General features: G+C 38.9%; 1 protein-coding gene across 1 annotated transcript; it reads left to right on the top strand.

Moving 5' to 3' along the window:
* The first annotated feature begins 3,792 nt into the window (after positions 1 to 3,792).
* ca8 (carbonic anhydrase VIII) lies at positions 3,793 to 19,912 on the top strand. The gene is made up of 9 exons (XM_026373619.1): positions 3,793 to 3,969; positions 7,276 to 7,467; positions 7,742 to 7,866; positions 9,868 to 9,963; positions 11,762 to 11,824; positions 11,932 to 11,980; positions 12,090 to 12,202; positions 15,407 to 15,601; positions 19,103 to 19,912. The coding sequence occupies exons 1-8, from the start codon at positions 3,897 to 3,899 to the stop codon at positions 15,539 to 15,541; spliced, it is 846 nt and encodes a 281-aa protein (XP_026229404.1). The 5' UTR covers positions 3,793 to 3,896; the 3' UTR covers positions 15,542 to 15,601; positions 19,103 to 19,912.
* Positions 19,913 to 19,932: the final 20 nt, after the last annotated feature.

The raw sequence follows: 19,932 nt of genomic DNA, 5'->3' as shown, positions 1-19,932 counted from the left end.
ATTATTGACGTTGTTGTCTTCTGTTCCCTACAGCTGGAAGGGGACACCATGTTCCTAGGTATGGCAGAGGCAGGCCTTGATTTTGCCTCAACAAATCAGGTTAGTGTTTATGCACTCCACACTCTTGTTCATTTGGACTGAAGACATATTTACAAAGTGAGGACATTTCAGCCAGTCCTCACAATGAGAAGGGGGTTTAAAGAGCGATTTCAGGGTTAAGACAAGGTTTTAGGGTCAGAATTAGGTTTTGGTTAGGGTTAGGCTTTTAGTTGTGTTGGTTAGGGTTGGAGTAAGACAGTGAAGGTGATAAATAAAAAATTGAAACAGAGTAGATAAGCATGGCCTACGCAATAGTAGGGTTCTAGGCAATGCATTATGTCAATGATTGTCCTCACACAGACTGCTTTGCAAAATTGTGTGTGTGTGTGTGTGTGTGTGTGTGTGTGTGTGTGTGAGAGAGAGAGAGAGAGAGAGTGAAAGACAACATTTTCTGATCCCTCATTGTTTCTAATTACACTGGTTTCTTTTTAAAATAGTGTAGAACAAATGACGTGAAAGTATTAGAGCAATAATGCATGCTGTCTTGGATCTGTCTTGTCAAAATAAACTTTACCTATGAATGAGTTAAGTTTGCCAGTTTCAGCTTAAGAACTATTACATATCAGTCAGTATACACATTAGACCTAGTATCTCTGTTGTGATTTTACCATCATAGCCTTTATTATCCTTGGATGTTAAGAATGACACAGTTACTGAACTACACATTGCTCTCATAAGTAAGTAAGTAAGTAAGTAAGTGGAAAGAACAGGTTGCCATTATGCCCATGTACAGAATATTATTTTGTAATGCAGTAATGATATTATTTTACATCAGTTTTTGTTGCTTACTTTAAGTCCATTCATACCTCCTTCAGTCTTCACAATGATTTCCAGTTCTGTTTCTTATTCTGTTCTCCAGATCAATATCAATTACTGCACTCAACCTGAGGCACATAAAGCATTCCAACAAATTTCTATTTCTCTTCTCTTTTCCTATTTAAGTACTGTGTAGGATGTTACAGCTCTATGCATGAATTATCATGTTAAATACATTCTGATTAGGGATTGAATGATACAGTTGGCTCACAAGATGAGACAATAAATGATATTGTGTTCTTGAAAATAAGACGAGACCAGATTTTACCAGTTTTTAGGTGATGCATTTTGTGACTGTGGCCTAAGTACATTAAAGCTGTAAATGTTTTACCCTTTAATGACTTAATTTCTTCATTATTATTATTATTATCACTATAATAATAGTAATAATGATAATAGTACAACTATGGTTTTTCAAACATTTATAATACTACATTATTACTTAAAGTAAGATGGTCTGTGTGATTAGACAACGTCATGGACTTTTAATTTTTGTCAAGGACAGTCAACATCAAATGGTATGATGAAACGTCCTCTAATGAGAACGACTTCAGGGAAGGAAGACCAAGAGTAACATGTGCTTCAGAGGATACATTTGTTAGAGATACCAGCCTCAGAAATCAGCACCTCAGATTACAGCACACATTAGTGCTTTTCGAAGTTCAAGATCAGCTGTATATCTTAACATCAATTGTTTGGAGGAGACTGAGTGAATCAGGCCAAGAAAGCAGAAACCAATGCTGCGAGAGATCAGTAAGAAGAAGAGAATAGTTAGGACCAAGACACACAAGGAATGGACACTGTGTCTTTGTCTTTTTCTTAAGCTCTTTAGATGCTAAAGCATAGCACAGAGCTATACTCACAGAGAGAATTGTATAACTCTGGAAAGTTATCCTGGCTGTAGCTATTTCACATTTGGTCAAGACAATATTAAGGTAAATAGTAAAAATACTACTTTACAAAATAATATATGCTTCCAAGTACACGAGTAGCCACCCTATTTTTCATTGAAAAATGACATATTGGTCATCACAATGTGGTCATTGCATGTGGGATATACAATGCCTCTAAAAAAGTATTCACCCTCCTGGATGTTTCATCCCTTAATTGACATTATAAATCAGTCATGGTTAATAAAAATTGGCGACTTTGACAAAAGTTCAGAAAAATACCTCATTACTCTCAATGTGAAAACAGGTTTCTACAAAGTAATGAAATCAGTGTTTGCATTAATATTCACCCCTTTCAGGTCAGTATTTAGTAGATGCATCTTTGGCTGCAATCTCAGCAGCACAGTCTGTGTGGATAGGTCTCAATTAGGCTTACAATTCTATGCCATTGTTCTCTCAAAACTGCTTAAGCTCTGTCAGGTTGCGTGGGGATCTGGTGTGTACAGCCCTTTTCAAGTTGATCCACAAATACTTTGACTCGGCCACTACAGAACATTCACCTTGTTGTCAGTAAAATATTTCTGTGTAGCTTTTGCTGTATGCTTCAGGTCATTGTCTTGCTGGAAAACAAATCTTCTCCTAAGCTGTAGTTGACTTGCTGACTGAATAAGATTGTCCTATATCTTGTAGCATTCATCTTACCATTTACCTTAACAAGCATTCCAGGGCCGGCTGCCAAGAAGCATCCCCACAGCATGATGCTGCCACCACCGTGTTTCACAGTGGGGAGGGTGTGTTTGGTGTGCGCCAAACATAACGTAGTTTGTGTGGACGGCCTGTTCTAGGCAAATTTAGACGTGCCATTTTCCTTCCATGTCTTGATGATGGATTTCACTGAACTCTGAGGGATATTTGGTGCCTTGGAGATTTTTTTTGTATCCATCCCCCTGACTTAATGACCTGTTCTCTGAGTTGCTTGGACTGTTCTTTTGTCTTCATGGTGTAATGGTAGCCAGGAATACTGAATAACCAATGACTGGACCTTCCAGACACAAGTGTCTCTGTTGGATTAGGTCAGTAATTTTAAAGTGGGTGAATATTAATGCAAACACTGATTTCACCTTACATATTTTTATTTAATTGACATTGAGGTATTTTTCAGATTTTCTGTTTTTTTGCCAACTTTTATTGACCATGATTGATTTATATTGTCAATAAAAGGATGAAACAGGGGCATGAATACTTACTCATAATAATTGTACTAAAGACATAAAGTCATTAGATTACTTAGCAACAACTCTGGTACACACCTATGAAACAAATTCTGTTTTTGTATGGCTGTGGACATACACTAACTGCATTAAGTTTATAGTTTTCAGAGGCCTAGTTTTCAGAAGCCTCTAGAGAGGGAGATGTGTGTAGTAGAGAGTTACCTCAACACTGGGCAAAGCCCACAGTAACGAGAAACTCTACTAGAGATACATTATTAATGGACAACAATATAGAGAATATTGCGTGGTATAGGAAGCTATGGTTTGATGTTTTATTCATAGTGTTGTGCCATAAGAAGATGGAGAATGGTATGTGGAATAAGAATTATTGATATTATTATTGAAGTACCAGTGTTTAAAGTCGATGGTTGAACGTGACCAATTTTGGTCCAGTCCCAGCCTTGTTCTTGTCATTTTGTGAGCGTTAACAGAACAGCAGTGTGAAGTTACCATGTGAACCTGAAACAGACTACGGCTATAGATAGAAAGGGAGGAGATGGACTTCGAATGAGAGGAGGAGAGATAACAGTGCAAAGTGGTGAGAGAGAAAGAGGAGGAGCAACTGAGAGTAAAGAGAAACAGAGAAGCAGAGAGCTCCCACACATCAGTTAGTGGCTTACAGAAGAAGAAGCAAGCAGATGAAACTAAGAAAAGGACAAGGGAGAAAGAGTAAAGAAAAGGAAAGAAGGAAGTAAGGGAGAGAAACAAAAAAAGTCTGCAGAGACTTCAGTTTGTGTCTGACGCGAACAAACAAAAACCAGTGTGACTGAGAGTCTGCTGTGGACAGACTAGTTTTTACAGTGAACAACTGCCAAGCACCATGGCTGACAATGTGAATGAAGAGTCGGATTATACCCCGGGGAAAGATGAGCTGGACTGGGGCTACGAGGAAGGTAGGTTGGATTTCATAAGCATGTCACACAGTGGACCCTGGTTTTGTTTTAGGGCAGTGCTAAAAGCAGATGTAATAACTGAGTTGCCTGCTTAATATTGTCTGTTTCGTGTCCCCAGTGTAGTGCACTGTCATACACAGAACATTTCAAGTCATGTCAGATTTTAAAAGCACTATTTTAAACATTTAAGACAATGTCTCTCCTTCTTCTAATGGCCAGGGTAATATGACATTTAAATCAAAGTTGTAATAAATATATTAAGTCGTAATAATGTGTTTATAAAATTATACATTTTATAATACTATATACTTTAACATTGTGTGGAGAATATGAGTTCAAAGCATCAAAAGAGTGAAACCATATGATCTGAGATGTGTTCTTGAATTAAAGGGATGTAATTTGGTGCTTTATGTTTGTAAAATCATAGGACTTGCTGGAGACATTGAAAATGTATGGTCAAAGCAGAGGCAGCAGAAGCTAAGGCCACCATCATTACAGTCACCAGAAGAGAGACACGTACCAGAATTTTACACTACCAACATTAGTGTCACCTAGAAATAGCAATGGCAGGTTGTGTTTTCAAATGCAGGTTTACCAGTTTAAGGTTTAAGGCTGACTAATTGTTCGAAAAGCTTTTTGCAATGATGTCAGCACAGCTGAAAATGTTTATTTTATGAAAAGCCCAACTTTTTAATGGTTGTTGTAATTTAATACATGACATGGATTACTATTGAAAACAAAACAACTGGCTAACAGTTTAACAGCAAGATGAAGATAAAGAAAAAGCTAACACTACTACAATAAAATAAAAAAACATATGACGTCCTTCTTCACTCATGTTATAATGACAATAGCCACTAGGGGAGTTTGCCATTTATCAGTAAGCAACATGCTGAATAATGATGCTGTCTTTATTCTTGGGTGGACTGCCTCTGAATGTAAAGCTCTGTGACTGAATGTTTCTGGCAGTCACAAGTTACTTTTGCACCTCACTTTAATACAGAAGGTTGTAGCCAGTCCTGAAAAATGGAAGCGTTTTATGGGGCAGGCCTTCTGTTATTAATCTTACTTATCAAATGTATTTCTCAAAGATCACAAAGTTGCTCTGGATGGAGGAGAAGAAGAAAAGCTTTTTCATGTTTTGTTCTCCTACTTTGCACAAACTCATTTCAATTACGATTCTACTCTGATACTGCTTGGATCTGTGGAAGAGTATTAAGGAGTCTGTGCCAGTTGTCACGTATTATTATTTTATTACTCTCTCTTTCTTTTGTTGCTGCCTTTACTGAGCTCCGTGGGATGTACAGCAATACTGAACATAAAATTCTTACTGTAAGTATAATAAATTATGTGTAACAGTGTAGATAGAAATCAGACCCTAATGCATGGCTTGAAAATACCATACCCATATCCAGTAGAAAGCTTTTATTAAAAACACACATTGCATTACTGCACTGTAAGTGCTGAATGTCCAAAACCGTTTTCACATATGCACTTTGGACAATGTCTGGAGAATCAGGCCCGGACATTGTTTGGAGTTGTCAGTTCACACATGCAGCACAAAATAGTCTGGGTGAGATGTGCTCTCACTTGGAGAAATAGTTTTTGTGAGGGAGAGGTGGTGCCTGGTAAATATTTCATATGCTTTCTGGTGTTGTGCTGAGCAGATCATGTAGAGACGTCACTCAGTCACTCAGTCACTCAGTCACTCGGACTGATATCTGCTGTATTCACACATGGGCTGACACAGACATTGCATGGACTTTGTACTAGGGAGCTTCCATGAACTCTGTTTAAAGTCTGGGTCAACTAACTCAGACCTTTACATCCTCACGTCTTCAAAAATGTCAAGCAAGTTTAGTTGCCTTTAGGAAGAGATGGAACAAACATTTTAAACATCCTGAATTTCACTTTTTAAAAGAATTTCTTGTAGATTCGAAAACATAAGGGCATAACTCTGTAAATTATGAGTTTTAGTGAGGTTTTTTAAATGTAGCATTACATTATGACTTCATGATTCATTTACTAGCAAACACAGTGACAATGTGTTGCTCTGAATTTGATGTGGATTGTAGCTGCAGTAAAATACTCATTGTCTTTAGTAAACTGTTGTCAAGGATTTAGTTGCTGAGGAAAGAAGGAATGTGGCGGGTCTCTCTCACCCCTCTTCTCTCTGCAGTCAATAGTTGGTGCAGTAGAACGAAAGAAGAAACTGTGAGAGTCCATCTTCTTGAAGGGACATGGTTGTAATGTGCTTTACTGAACATATTCTCACCAAATGTGTTTGTTTCCTAAATCTTACAATGTTCTCATTACTCTGTTAGAGCGGTCAGCAAAAATCCAAAGTGAATCTAGACCATTGTGTGCCTTTGGTGTTGCTTAGTATCACTTTCTTTACACTCTATTCTCTTACCAAACACATAGTAATACAAGTATTCAGTCTGTTAAGGGTTTCTGGCCCAGTTAGGTTGACAGGCTGACCCTCTTTCTGCAACCACAACTTGCCTCAATTGTTCTTAACACTTTAAACCCTCTCTCCAGATCACTGGATCACATGAAATCCCATTCACACGATGAGAGGAAGGAGGCAGGGAGTGAATAGATGAGTAGAGAGTCATTGAATGCATGCTGTAATGGCTGATCTCATCCTAACAGTTATGGTTCAACAGGGCACCTTTACCTCTGTTGCCCTCAGCAAGTGTGATAGATAAATCAGCAGTGAGAGTGGTGCTTGGTAATGTAATTAAAAATGATTTAGTTTGTGTAGGGAGGAGGATGTTCTTATTGTAGTCAGTGCAGTTACTTTATGTTAACCCACACAACAATCTGTCCATAAGCAATTCATTCCTGGGCCAAACAACATTGCAGTGCATGATAATAATGACCTCCTGAGCTACTACCTGGCCTACACCTTTTAAGATGGTGATGGAATGGTGTGATAAAATCTGAAGAGAGAGATCTTTGTGTGTCTCTGGGGCGATAACAATCGAACATTAATGCTTCAATGCAAGTCAGGTTTGCTTACTCTGCACCAGATGGACTGCTCCCTGGCCAAGGAGAAGCACCAGAGACATGCTACACCTGCTTGTTTCATCTGTGTGGAGGACAATTCATACTGCAGCAGCATATTGACCTTTGTCATCATTTGTAATGACTTTGTACAAGATACACCACCCACCAGTGTTTCAAACATGTTTATTCTGTAGATAGATAATTCTTTGATAATAAATACATATGTTTAATCAAGTAGTGTTTTCAGTAGAGGATTTCTACTTGTAACAGACTCTTACCTGTTTTCATTTGTAGGTGTAGAGTGGGGACTCCATTTTCCAGCAGCCAATGGCGAGTACCAGTCTCCCATTAACCTAAACTCCAGAGAGGCCCAGTATGACCCGTCCCTCCTGGACGTCGGCTTGTCACCAAACTATGTGGTGTGTCGGGACTGTGAGGTCATCAACGACGGACACACCGTCCGCATCATTCTCAAGTCCAAGTCAGGTGACTCCCAGAAGACATGACAACACTGGCTAATTAATGAATTTATTAAAGCAGGAAGCTTGGTAATGTTTTATGTTATAACATATATATACTGTACATACATATAATATTATGGTGTTCACTGCAGTCATCTTCATGTAATGTGTGATACAGAAATAAATCTAACTCACAAGAAATGACCCCTTTTTTGCACTTTCACTTTTACTCTGACTTCCCTGGTCTTCTATTCCTGTGTGTTTGCCTTGCGGTGTCCTGTTTCCTCTGCCATTGCCAGTGGTTACTGGGGGTCCGTTGCCTAGTGATCACGAGTATGAGCTTCATGAAGTTCGATTCCACTGGGGCAAAGAGAACCAGAGAGGATCGGAGCACACTGTCAACTTCAAGGCTTTCCCCATGGAGGTACAGAGTGCAAACTCACTTTTACACACACGAACAAACACACAAACACACACACACACACACACACACACACACACACACACACACACACACACACACACACACACACACACACACAAACACAAACAGAAATGAAACAAGGCCAGGGTTTATTAGGGGCCCTTTCACACCAGAGCAACAGGCTCTACTAAATGTGGCATTTGTCCTTCAGAGAGTGCAACATCAAATCTTGCCTTGTGGCGTCCTTGAACACAAAACCTGCTCTATCTTCTCTGACAAGTAACACTTTTAACATCAGGGGTGAAATCAATTCATGTGTTTGTGTGTTTCTACAGAACCTGTAGACTGAGTGGGACAGTCTGATGTTTTGAAAGTAACCTAAACCTGAGTGCCATTAATGTCAAGTTTGAAATGGGAATCCAGCAGTTTGTAAAGTTCAACATTTTGGAAATAGGCTCATTCATTGCCTTTCAGGAGGTGGTTAGCATGGCTTACTATAAAGACTAGACACAGGTCGAAAGAGTTAGTCTAGCTCTACCCATGTTCATGTCACCAGCCTGTTGTTTGCCACAATGTAGATTGTTATTCAGGGGCTTTGTGGAACCAGCTGAATTTGGATTAACTTAAAGGTCAGTAAAATCAGTCAAATATTGTTCTTTGTGTGATTTAACGAAAAGATCAATGCTCAAACTTGCTGTGTGTCATTAAGACATGCTAATGTGAGTGGCAGTTCATGTTTACAATAATGAAAACAGTGCGGGCCATGAGAAAGCTGGTGTTGAATTCAGTCTCCGGTATTGAACTGACTCTTATACAATACAGCTTCAACAGGAAACAGTTCATCACGTTCACTGCACAACAATAGTTCTTATTCTCAGTTTGAAGAATTAACACTTCAAAGGGTTCAAACAACTACCTAACGTATTGTATTCTTTTCATCAGTTTTACTGTCCACAGTAGAACTTTTGGAAGTCGAAATATATTGTACCTCGTATTCAGCAACCACTTTTCTTATTTTCTTTTCTTATTTTGTGTTTTACACTCATTTAGATATGATAACAAATGAACAAATGCTTTTGTGGGTATACATGTAACACTGTAAAATATAACTAAACTATGATGAGCCATCTTAACATTTGATCATCAAAACTGTAACACAACTTAATTTATTGTGCCTTGGTAGTTGTTTCAACTTACAAATCTATGTCAACTATAGCTTTTTTATTTATTCATTATTGAGCATTCTAGTGTTTACATTACAACCAGTGTTTATTAGCTCTGACAATAAAAAAACTAGAAATTCTAAGTTTCATTAGCTTGAAAATATCAAACGTACTCAACATAAAAACATAAAATGTACATTACGTTAATGATAAATTATTATTAGGTTCCACAAATCCCTGTGATGTGATCTCTCAATTTTCAGTAAAGGCCAATATAGTAGCTGATAACACAACAAGTGTATTTTTCTTTTTTTCTGTTGATGTTAATGACTTTATTTGCAACTCATCAGCTTGGTAATGTGTGCCTGGTTAATATGTAGTTCTTTATGAGCTGCTTTGAAATGTCATTCAATGTGTAATTTAAACAAGTTTTTGTGAGTTGTCTATGAAACGTTAGTGCGATCACAGAGAGCTTGTACTCTTGCTCTCACTAACTGCAGACTTTAGCTGTAGATGGGAAAATCAGTACCAAATGCAAAATATAAATATTTGTATACATCCACACGTAAATCCTCTCATCTACCTCTCATCTATTTCCTGAAATGCTGAACTTTTTCTTTTATGGTTTCAAACTCTGAACCGATTGCTTCCATTTAAGTGAGACTTTAAAAGCACTGTGGCTTCTTATTATGTTCACATTTTCTTGACATAAAAGCCCACAAAGAGGGCCCTCAGTCACCACCAGCTGGTGGTTAGTCACACTCACCACTGTTCGCTACACCTGCTTATAGCCGTGTCCTCTCAAATACAGGCTGTGTTGTGTTGTCTCCCTGAATAGCTCCACCTGATTCACTGGAACAGCACATTGTTTAACACTTTGGAGGATGCACTGGGGAAGAAGAATGGAGTCCTCATCATAGCTCTTTTTGTGCAGGTAACAACCACTATGTCATGACAAAATACAAACCCAAAAAATTGAGACACTAAAATCTACATAAAAACCGAATGCAAGGATTTTCTTATCTTATTACCCCGACAAAGCATAGAAACATATGAAATGTTTAAAACTGAGAAAAAGGATCATTTTGAAATTGATGGCAGCAACATGTCTCAAAAACATTGGGCAGGGTCATGTTTACAACGGTGCAGCATTTCCTCTTCTTTCAACAGAAGTCCGTGAACATGTGAACTGAGGAGACCAGTTGCTGGAGTTTTGGGATGTGAATGTTTCTCCCATTCTTGTCTGATATTGGATTCTAACTGCTCGACAGTCCTCCGTCTTCTTTCGTTTTAAGATTCTCTTCTACTACAAAGCTGTGCTGTTGTCATAGATGTAGCATGAGGTTTAGCATTGTCCTGCTGAAATATGGAAGGTCTAATATGCAGCTCTAAAACCTGGATCTATATTTCTGCATTGACGGTGCCTCTCCAGATGTACACTACTGTAATGTACCCTCATGCTATCAGAGATGCAGAATGTCAGATTTCAGTAGTCTGACCTCAGTTCTCCACTTTGCCACTGATCATTTTAAATGAACTTATCTTCAGAGAAGACGGCAGTGTTTCTGTATGTTCATATTTGGCTTCTTCTTTGCATGTAAGAACTTTAACTTTTATTTTTGGATAGCACAGCAAACTGAGGTTTGCAAATCATTACATTCTGTTTTTATGTAGATTTTAAACAGCATTCCAATTTTTGGGGAATTGTTGGGTTGTTGCATGAGGTTTCATGAATTCATATTTATTGTAAATGGAAGCAGATGCACATGCATGCACTGTATGCAGGCTGGTGCAACACACCATCCCAGTCCCAATTTTCCACAATCTGAAACTCAGCAATGAGCAAAGACAGAGAAGAGGAAGCCTGCAAGCTAATAAACATGTGTGTAAACCACAATAGATAGAGATCCAGTGTGACACCGGAACTTCAGTGTAATGTTTCACCTTATGAAAACCCTCATTCAAAATCCCACTGAGATAAATCACTAATAACAAAAAGTCACATATTTAGATGAGTGCAATAGTAGAAAAATCAATGACGAGAGCCTTGTCAGATTAATAGAAACAGTATGGACAAAAATCAACAATTAAAAGTCTTCTGATCCAAAACTGACTAAAACAGTCAAGCTGGATGCAACACTACAACCTACACATTTCCCCTTCACGGCTCACGTTTTTAAAAACTTTTTTTAGCAACCAAAGTGGTTTCCCTCCTGGGATTGTAAGCCTTGCTCTTCTAACTGAGTGTTCATTCCAGACTAGTTTGTACCATTCTAGACAATATCACATGTAACAGCATAATACCAGTGAAATGATTTCCTTGATTTTATAACTTCCTGAGAGAAATGATTCTCATAAAAAATGTTCAGTTTAATGAATTCAGTCAAACCTAAAGGAAAACCGTGTTCTGATAAAGAGCATAGTCATGCCAGATAAGAAAAGCACAGCCAATGAAACAACCTGTGGCTAAAGGATTCATTCTAGACCTCCTGTGATCCTAATCTTGTTACAGTCAACTTCACACATCCTGTTTTTCACTGCCTCTTCAGTTTGGACTTCCGGTTTACTTCCTGTGATAATAAACAATAGACCAAACAAACATTACATCTCGGTTAACATTGCTTAATTCTTAAGACAGTGACCGACAATACCAACTTTTTCAGATACATTGGTAACTATTCTAAGTATTTGCTAACCACCCACTGGTACCCGGATTGTGTGTTTTTTATCAGATTGGTAAGGAGCATCTGGGTCTGAAGGCCATCACTGAAGTTCTACAGGACCTGCAGTATAAGGTGAGGTCAAAGCTGAACTACTCAGACAGATTAGAGAGTTCATTACATCAGATAAAACACAATGACTAGTATTATTATTGTGTTGCTGTATTTCTGCTGTATGTCAGGGGAAGAGCAAGATAATCCCATGCTTCAACCCCAACACTCTGCTACCTGGTGAGCAAAAAATCGCTAGATTTCAAATGCATCATGTACATAAAGAATTGATCAATACTCAAGTTCGCAAGCTGCTCTCTCTGATGCTTTGTTTCTTTTAATGCCTCAGACCCATTACTAAGAGACTATTGGGTGTATGAAGGATCTCTGACTACACCACCTTGTAGTGAAAATGTGACCTGGATACTTTACCGCTACCCTCTGACCATCTCTCAATTACAGGTAAAACACACAACAACGCTGCTCATAGAAGACAAAAAAGTTCTGCTTGGTCTTGTCTATCCACTGAACATTCGTCCATCAGCCTCCTGGTTTATTTACATGGCCTCAGTAAACTGTGGATGGGCAGTAAACATCATTGTTGTTCAATGTTCTTCTGGTGGTAGATGCATGAACTCTGACATTAGCTGATGCAAAAGATGCCTCTAATTTTCTACACTTTACTACGGGTGTCTTTTTGAGCTACCGGCTTATTTCACCCCTCACTTTTGTTGTGATCTTTATTTGTAGACCACCCCTGTGGTGTGGTGTTGAATGTCCTCCATAGAGAGTCGTAGCGATGACTTTTTTTGCATTACCTTGGACCCCTTGACATGAAGCCAATGGATGTGTCCTTTAGGTGCAGCTTGTACAGGGTTTAGCAGGGTTACCTCTTCTACAAAAGCCTTTCCTCTTAGCATGACCTTATCTAGAAGACATCATAGGTGTGTTAGTCTCACATCTTTTCTTTTGAAGATGATCAAAAAATATAGTTAGAAGGCTAACTGCAGGTATCATATAATGTTTCTGACAAACTCCGTAGTGGGTTCTTGTTCTTGAATTAAATTAACAATGAATTTGTGAATGTCATGTATGCATGCAGATTGAACTGAAATGTGAGCCCAGTGTGGACGAGTATAGCAATATTAATGTCATATGTGCAACAGTCAAACATGCAGTTTCTTATGCTATGTCCCTTCGAGTTTGGCTTGAACAACAACAAACTGACAACGGACAGTACATGCAGAGCGACATGGATTCTAATCTGACTGTTATGAATCTGATCTAAGACCACATGTGCAAGTGGTCCAGATCCCAGATCAGGTTGTTCTCACTTGTGTTTAAAAAATCACTTGGGGAAAAAATGGATTTGGTCTGCTTCAGCCGTGATGTCAACAGTTTCAGCACCATGGTAGTATCCAAGCTGAATGAAACCATTATTAATATAAATATAAGTTAATCGTGATCGTAATTATGCCTGGGTGAAGACAGACTAGCCCCTTGACTGTTTTTACAAACTACTACCAGAGAAAACCTCAGTTCTGGATCTTACTTGTTCTGTGTTTCATGACAAAGTTCTAACAATTCCTTTGTTTGCACTGACATTTCATTTATTGGAAGGACAGCTGTGTGACTATTAGTAAGAGTAATAAAAACTAGTGAGCAATAAAAGTGTTTGATATGGGATCATTAATATTATCTGGCAAAGAAAACATATGTACTCTCAGTTCTGTTCTCTCTTTTTCTGTATACCCTTCTGGCTGTACATGTAGTTAAGCCCTTGCTGTGGCTTTCATACCATATCTGGCTACTAACCTGTGGCTCTGTGGGATTCACTGCAGTACAAGAAGCCTTTGCATCCACTGCCAATCAATGATCCTGTCACATTTCCTTTAATAGGTTTAATCTTTAATTTAACCTTTGCCTGACTCAAGGCTCTCATCAAGCAGGCTATTGTAAAGAAAGTTGATCGTAATCCCCTGACATTTATTTCAGCCTCTCATAGTTGCTGGCCTCTGGCTTGCTGACCCTTTGAAATGCTAATCGAAACAATGAGATCTGGCTGCCCACCTGCCTCTGTCCTTCCCACACACAGTAATGTGAATGAATACAATTTCAGCTAAATCATTTGTGAAACATAGCTGGGAATTCGGCTCTCTGGCACTACAAGGATAAAAATGATTTTAAATAAAATATGATAATCAACATTAATAAACACAACTGTAGATGTGCTGTTAGGGAACATAATTGAATACTACCACCACAATGTAGTGCTGTATGCATGTGCTCACTTAGATGTAAAGAGTAGCTGACATGAAAAGAGAAGAAATGCAAACCAGAACCGATCAACCTTAAATTCCAGGTTCAGGCTCGGTGAATCCCTGCAGTGGAGAAGAGTTAAGCGATCATCATACAATCAAAGATTCTACCAGCTGGTTCGTCGTATTTACATATACGGTAGATCACATTTAGTACTTGTGGTTGGGTTAGGGTTTACCCTAGATGAGTAACAGAAACATAGTGATCATCACTCTTATCACCTCATTGGCTGTATACTGTATATATGTCACCTCTGAGGCAATGGAGACTATAAAAAAGTCATAGTCACAGTAATACTATGCTATGGTTTTATTTTGAGAACTAGATTCTAGTTGTTCCATGATGTCATGGGGTGGGGGGTGTTTAAAATGAGTATACAAAAGCTATTCTCACACAACAAGATAAACTGATTAAAAAAAGAGTCTGAGTGCAAATACTAAAGTGTTGTTCAAACTGTCACTCAACAGTTGTCTGCAAGGGTTGCATTTTCAAAGTAGACTGTAGATCTGTAAAAACATTGGCTATGCTTAGGAACTGGCAACTGTTATGCCTAACAACTGAAATAATCAGAAATAGCAGGTCAGATACACTTAGAGGTTCATTTTTGCAGCTACTACCACTGTCAGATTATCACACAGTGAGACAGTTTACTCAGCACTGAAAGCTTTATCACCAGAATGTCTAACAGCCTGAGCAAAATCAAAACTAAATAGGACCAGTGGCTCTGACCTCACATATTTTGAAGGCTTTTGAGAGGCTTATCTTGGTGTCCCTTTCAATCTCAGGCCAAAACTTCACTTGGGCTACCTCACCAACCATATATATGTATATTAATGTACACGTCAGACTTCAGGTACAACTCCTGCTATCTTCAGAAGTTCTGATGACTCTGCAGTTGTAGGATGTATACAGGGTGGAGATGTCACAGAGTACCAGGGGGTGGTGGACAGTTTTGTTGACTACACCATCTTCAACCCAACATCAGCTGAGAGGAGGATGCTGTCCAAATTCCTCTCAATCCTGGACAATCCCTCCCACCCACTACACAGTGCGCTGCCGAACAGAGGAGCATGTTCAGTCAGAGACTGATCAACGGGGAGTGGGAACTGACAATTTTTGTGTCATCTATCTGTTGTCAGTCCACCCTGGGCTACAATTATTGACCTATTTTCATCTATCTTACATATTCTGTATATATATACTGAGCTTTCCATATCCATGTTATTCTGGACTTGTGTTGGTGTGGGTCTTTTCTAGTTGTGGTTCCTTTTCTTTCTGTCTGAGTTGAGAACAACTGTAACAAGGCAAAACAATTGTGATGTTTACTCTTCTTCTGTTTTCCTGCAGATTGAGGAATTTCGGAGACTGCGGTCCCATGTTAAAGGGGCGGAGCTTCCAGAAGGGAATGATGGGATGCTGGGGGACAACTTCCGTCCAACCCAGCCACTCAGTGACCGGACGGTTCGTGCTGCCTTCCAGTGACTTTCACTCTCCACTGCCAACGCAGATATAATGAGGGGCCTACAGATACAAGTACAGAAGGTAACAGTGTTCATGAACAGCTGAAAAGTATTGGTCCAGAACTATGAGACCAAATCATTGCTGGCACATTTTCATCTAACACTTCAAATTCTATTTTATTGAGATCTTTGATTGCATCTTTCCACACAAGATACTGAAAATACATTTTAAAATAAGTTACATACTGCAGGTTTAAGGAATTTAGAGTGACTTATATAATATACTGATACATGCAGATTTAAGTTTAGCATCTTGTAATATGTAAATATGTATAACACATAATGATAATAATAATGGGTTAATTTGCTCTACTTAACATACAACAGTCATCTCTGTATTTTTAGTTAGTTCAGCACATTTACCCACAAGGGACAAACTCTTAATGGAGCTTTCCCTGGAGCGTTTAGGTCCTCTGAAACCACACCATAATAACTCAAGCTCTGGAAGAACTAACCCAGTTCAGTTACTAATTTGGGGCTATCCTATATACAGCATGGAAGGATGCTGGATTTAGCTCAGCAGCACTGCGGCAGGAAGACAGGCTAGAACTTTTGGAGAGAGAGCATAAGAATGCTTGCAAAAGACAAATGAGACCTTTATACTGAACCTAACTTTTAACTAGAGGAAAAAAGACCTGAAAGTACTGAAGTTTGGGGATATTAAAGCTTTATTATTTTTACATGTCAGCATTATTTACAAAAGAGGTGGGATGCAAACAAAATTTGTTGTCTTCTTAGCAGCCTTTTCACCGTCTGAGGCTTTAGATTGAAGATTAGAGTGATGTGAACATGGGGCAAGAAGTGTTTAGAGAAGAGGGAGACGGAGCTGTACTGTGGTAAAAAATAATAAAAGGGAGGTGAGAATGTCAAAGGGATAAAAGAGGTGGAGACAGAGGAAGGACGGGGAACAGAGGAGTATTGTTGATAATGTAAACGGATACTGATCTGGTCCCACCAGCACAAACACACCTGAGACAAGATCTGAGAACAAGGGACATGGTAGAATAGAGCAGAGAGAAAAGAGACAGCTTGGTGGAGGTTAGACAAGATTGAAAGAAAATGTAAGGGTGTCCTTTGGTATTAGGTAAATGTCTGGTTGGTGCCAGAACATTAGTACTTCATACAATTGCAAATAAAAGCATACAAACATGCTGCCTGTATGAATCTGCTGTGGCTTGCACTCTTTCTAGTGTATGTGAGGGACTGAACCGATATTCAAAGCTGATTTTCTGAGCTCTCTGGAGCTGGCTAATTCTAGACTAAAACTGATAATTGATTAACTAAAAGGCGCAACATTATTTTTCAATTTAATTAAATTTTATTCAAATAGCGCTAAATCACAACAGAAGACATCTCAAGGCACTTTACAGTGTGTAAAGTGTAAGGTTTAAGACCTTACAAAATATAACTCTAATTATATAGAAAGCCCACTAACCCCACTTGAACAAGCACTAGGCGACAGTGGAGAGAAAACCCCCTTTGGAGGAAGTAACCTCCAGCAGAACCAGGCTAAGGGTGGGCGGCCATCTGCCTCGAGCGGTTGGAGTGAGTAGAAAGAGAAGAGACAAAAGAACTGCAGGAAACAAAAACAACAACAAGCAGCAAGAACACTGGGCAGGTCAGTAGGGCCACTAGCTGCACTTATATATACATCGCTGAGGCCGGGGATACCTGCAGGAAAGTACAGAGAGGGGGACAGGGAGGAGGAAACATAACTACAGGAGAGAGAGAATGTATGAAGTTACAAACATGCAATGGTGGCATATAAGTGGAGAGAGGATAGGAAAGGAGAGGTGAGGAGAGCTCAGTGTATTAGTAGTGGTCGCCCAGATTTATTTATAATAGTATAACTAAGACTAAGGGATGGTTCAGAGTCACATGATCCAGTTCTAACTATAAGCTTTACAAAAAGAAAACCTTTAAGTCTAGTCTTAAATGTAGAGAGGGTGTCTGCCTCCAGAACCTGAACTGGGAGCTGGTTCCACAGGAGAGGAGCTTGATAGCTAAAGGCTCTGCCTCCCATTCTACATTTGGAAACTCTAGGAACCAAAAGTAAACCTGCAGTCTGAGAACGGAGAGCTAGAATAAATACTAGATAACCCGAAATCAGGGCTGCAGGTATTTGTTTAAAGAGTAAAATAACTGTGTCTCTTTGTTATTTTGTAGTAAGACATGAAACTGGCACTATGAGGTCTGTTGTTGCATTAGTATCACACTGGTTGTTTAACCACCAGGACTTCTTTGGGTCTGGGACAGTTAAGTCTTGCAAAGTGTTTGCTCTGAAGGATAATACTGTTTCATTTCGTCTTATGGTGCTCCTGCTCCTGATATAATAACCAAAACATTTGCACATGTTGCTGCTAACAGCTGATACTACGGTCTAGGTCGTGTGCGTTGACCTAACTTTAGGTGGCTGACAGTCTTAAAGTTCTATAGAGGAAAAGTTATTTCACGATATTGTTATCGCTTTATCGTGACTTTATAATTACTAAATTTAAAATAAGGTGTTTGTTTCATGTCATATATTGATATAGAATAGTTACAAAAGTTATCAATTTGTACTTTTGCATTTTGTAATGAATCACAGGTTAAAGCTACATGATGTTTCTTTTAAAATGTAACATATCTGTGATGTCAGACTCATGGCCTGGCAGTGGTGATGCTCTATAAGATTTTTAGTGAGGATCACCTTTCTAACCATTAAGATTTGGTGATGACTAAAACCCGAAAAGCTGACACTAGAACAGCATCGTGGAGCTTAAGTTACATAGTTACATATTGCATTGCGGTTTTAAGGTTCAAAGTACTCAGTACTTGGTAACTTGCTTGATTTGTTGGACCAATTTAATGTTTTACTTTATGTGCTGATAGCTAAAGTTTATAAGGTATAACTACTTAAATCTTTTATTAATGCCAAAGCATTTACGCTGCATCAACTTATATTTTTTCTGAGACTGAAATCGCATTTAGCTGTTAGAAAAGGAAGTGGGCTCACAGAAATGCAGCCTTATTCTTCTACGTCCCCTTTTAATACATCTCCTGCCACAATAAATACAGATAATGCAGTGGACAATTTGAACACGTCTGTACTGTTTTAAGGCTCGTCACTAAAGAAATCGGCTTTAAAGGGCCTGCACAATCACAGGTCTCAGTCTCATATGATCTCCAGATGTGTGCAAAATCAGGTCCAGACATTGGTGCAGAGTTGTGCTTTCACACACGTAGCTCACAGCAGGAGATTGTCTGAGTCAGGCATGTTCTCACATGAGGAGAAATGCCCCTTGATTTCAGGAAGGAAACATCATCATCATGACTCATGAAAGGTGAAGAAACCTTAATTAGACAGAGGATTGATACTAAACTTCATTGATCTAATCATTTGACTGATGGCTGGTGAACATTTTGTGGCCAATACTTCAGTTCATTTAGCTATGTGATTCTGCATGCATGTGGCCCTGCAGATAGAAATGTCAAGTCTACAGAGACGTAGTACTTTTTCTATTCTCTTCCTCTGCTGTTACAGGAGGGAAGAAGGACTTGTGAGGTGTGGAGAGAGGAGTGGAAAAGAAGCAGAGAGGGAAACTGACATGGTTGTGGCTCAGCTATAGCTGCCTGAAGGTGGACAAAGAAACTATAAATACACCTCCACCACGTGCTTATGTTTATCTTCACACATAGGTGTGGTGTCCTTCGTTTTCTGCGTAACATCTCTCTCTCCCTTCCATTCTTACTGTACATGCAAGTGTAACTTCCTCCCTGTGCCTGTGTGTGTACTGTACGTATGTCTGACTATTAACATATTCGTTTGCTTCGACTGTGTGTTTACTGTACAGGTGTGTCCTGCTTAGAGGATAAGATTCTTTATAACCCACCTGTGTCCGGTGTAGAAACATGATACACAGATATGCCACAGATATACCTACAACACACACACACACACACACACACGAAAAGGAAATTAACAAATCTTTTAAGGAACATGTTGAAGCACCTCCACTTCCACATCTTACCATACAGCTTTCAAGCCAGTTCATACTTTCCATTTACCCTCAGATGTACACATGTGCTTCTGTTCGCAACCCCCCAGCGTTTCCCCATTACAGCAAAATGGCTTCACTCCCGAGGGCTGATCCTGTTGTGTTGGGCTACACTCAAGACGAGCACACATGGAAAGTATGAATTGAACTTTAAAATGACCTCCAGCTTTTTTCTGAATGTGAACACGTGTTGTATTTATAATATTTCTGATTAAAATATAAAAGCTATCAACAAAGTTACATTTTGAAACTGGACGTCTCAGCAATCTTATAGCTATTATAAAAACACTTTCCAGAGTGACATTTATATAATATA

The sequence above is a fragment of the Anabas testudineus genome, chromosome 17, assembly GCF_900324465.2.
Source record: "Anabas testudineus chromosome 17, fAnaTes1.2, whole genome shotgun sequence".
Lineage (NCBI taxonomy): Eukaryota > Metazoa > Chordata > Actinopteri > Anabantiformes > Anabantidae > Anabas > Anabas testudineus.
This window is presented reverse-complemented; position numbering and strand designations above follow the sequence as displayed.

Bases quoted from the DNA above. Each gene is read 5' to 3' on its own strand.
- ca8 (XM_026373619.1), top strand. From the start codon at position 3,897: ATGGCTGACAATGTGAATGAAGAGTCGGATTATACCCCGGGGAAAGAT. The intron at 3,970-7,275 runs GTAGGTTGGATT...TTTCATTTGTAG, and splicing joins GGACTGGGGCTACGAGGAAG to GTGTAGAGTGGGGACTCCAT. The intron at 11,825-11,931 runs GTGAGGTCAAAG...GCTGTATGTCAG, and splicing joins TACAGGACCTGCAGTATAAG to GGGAAGAGCAAGATAATCCC.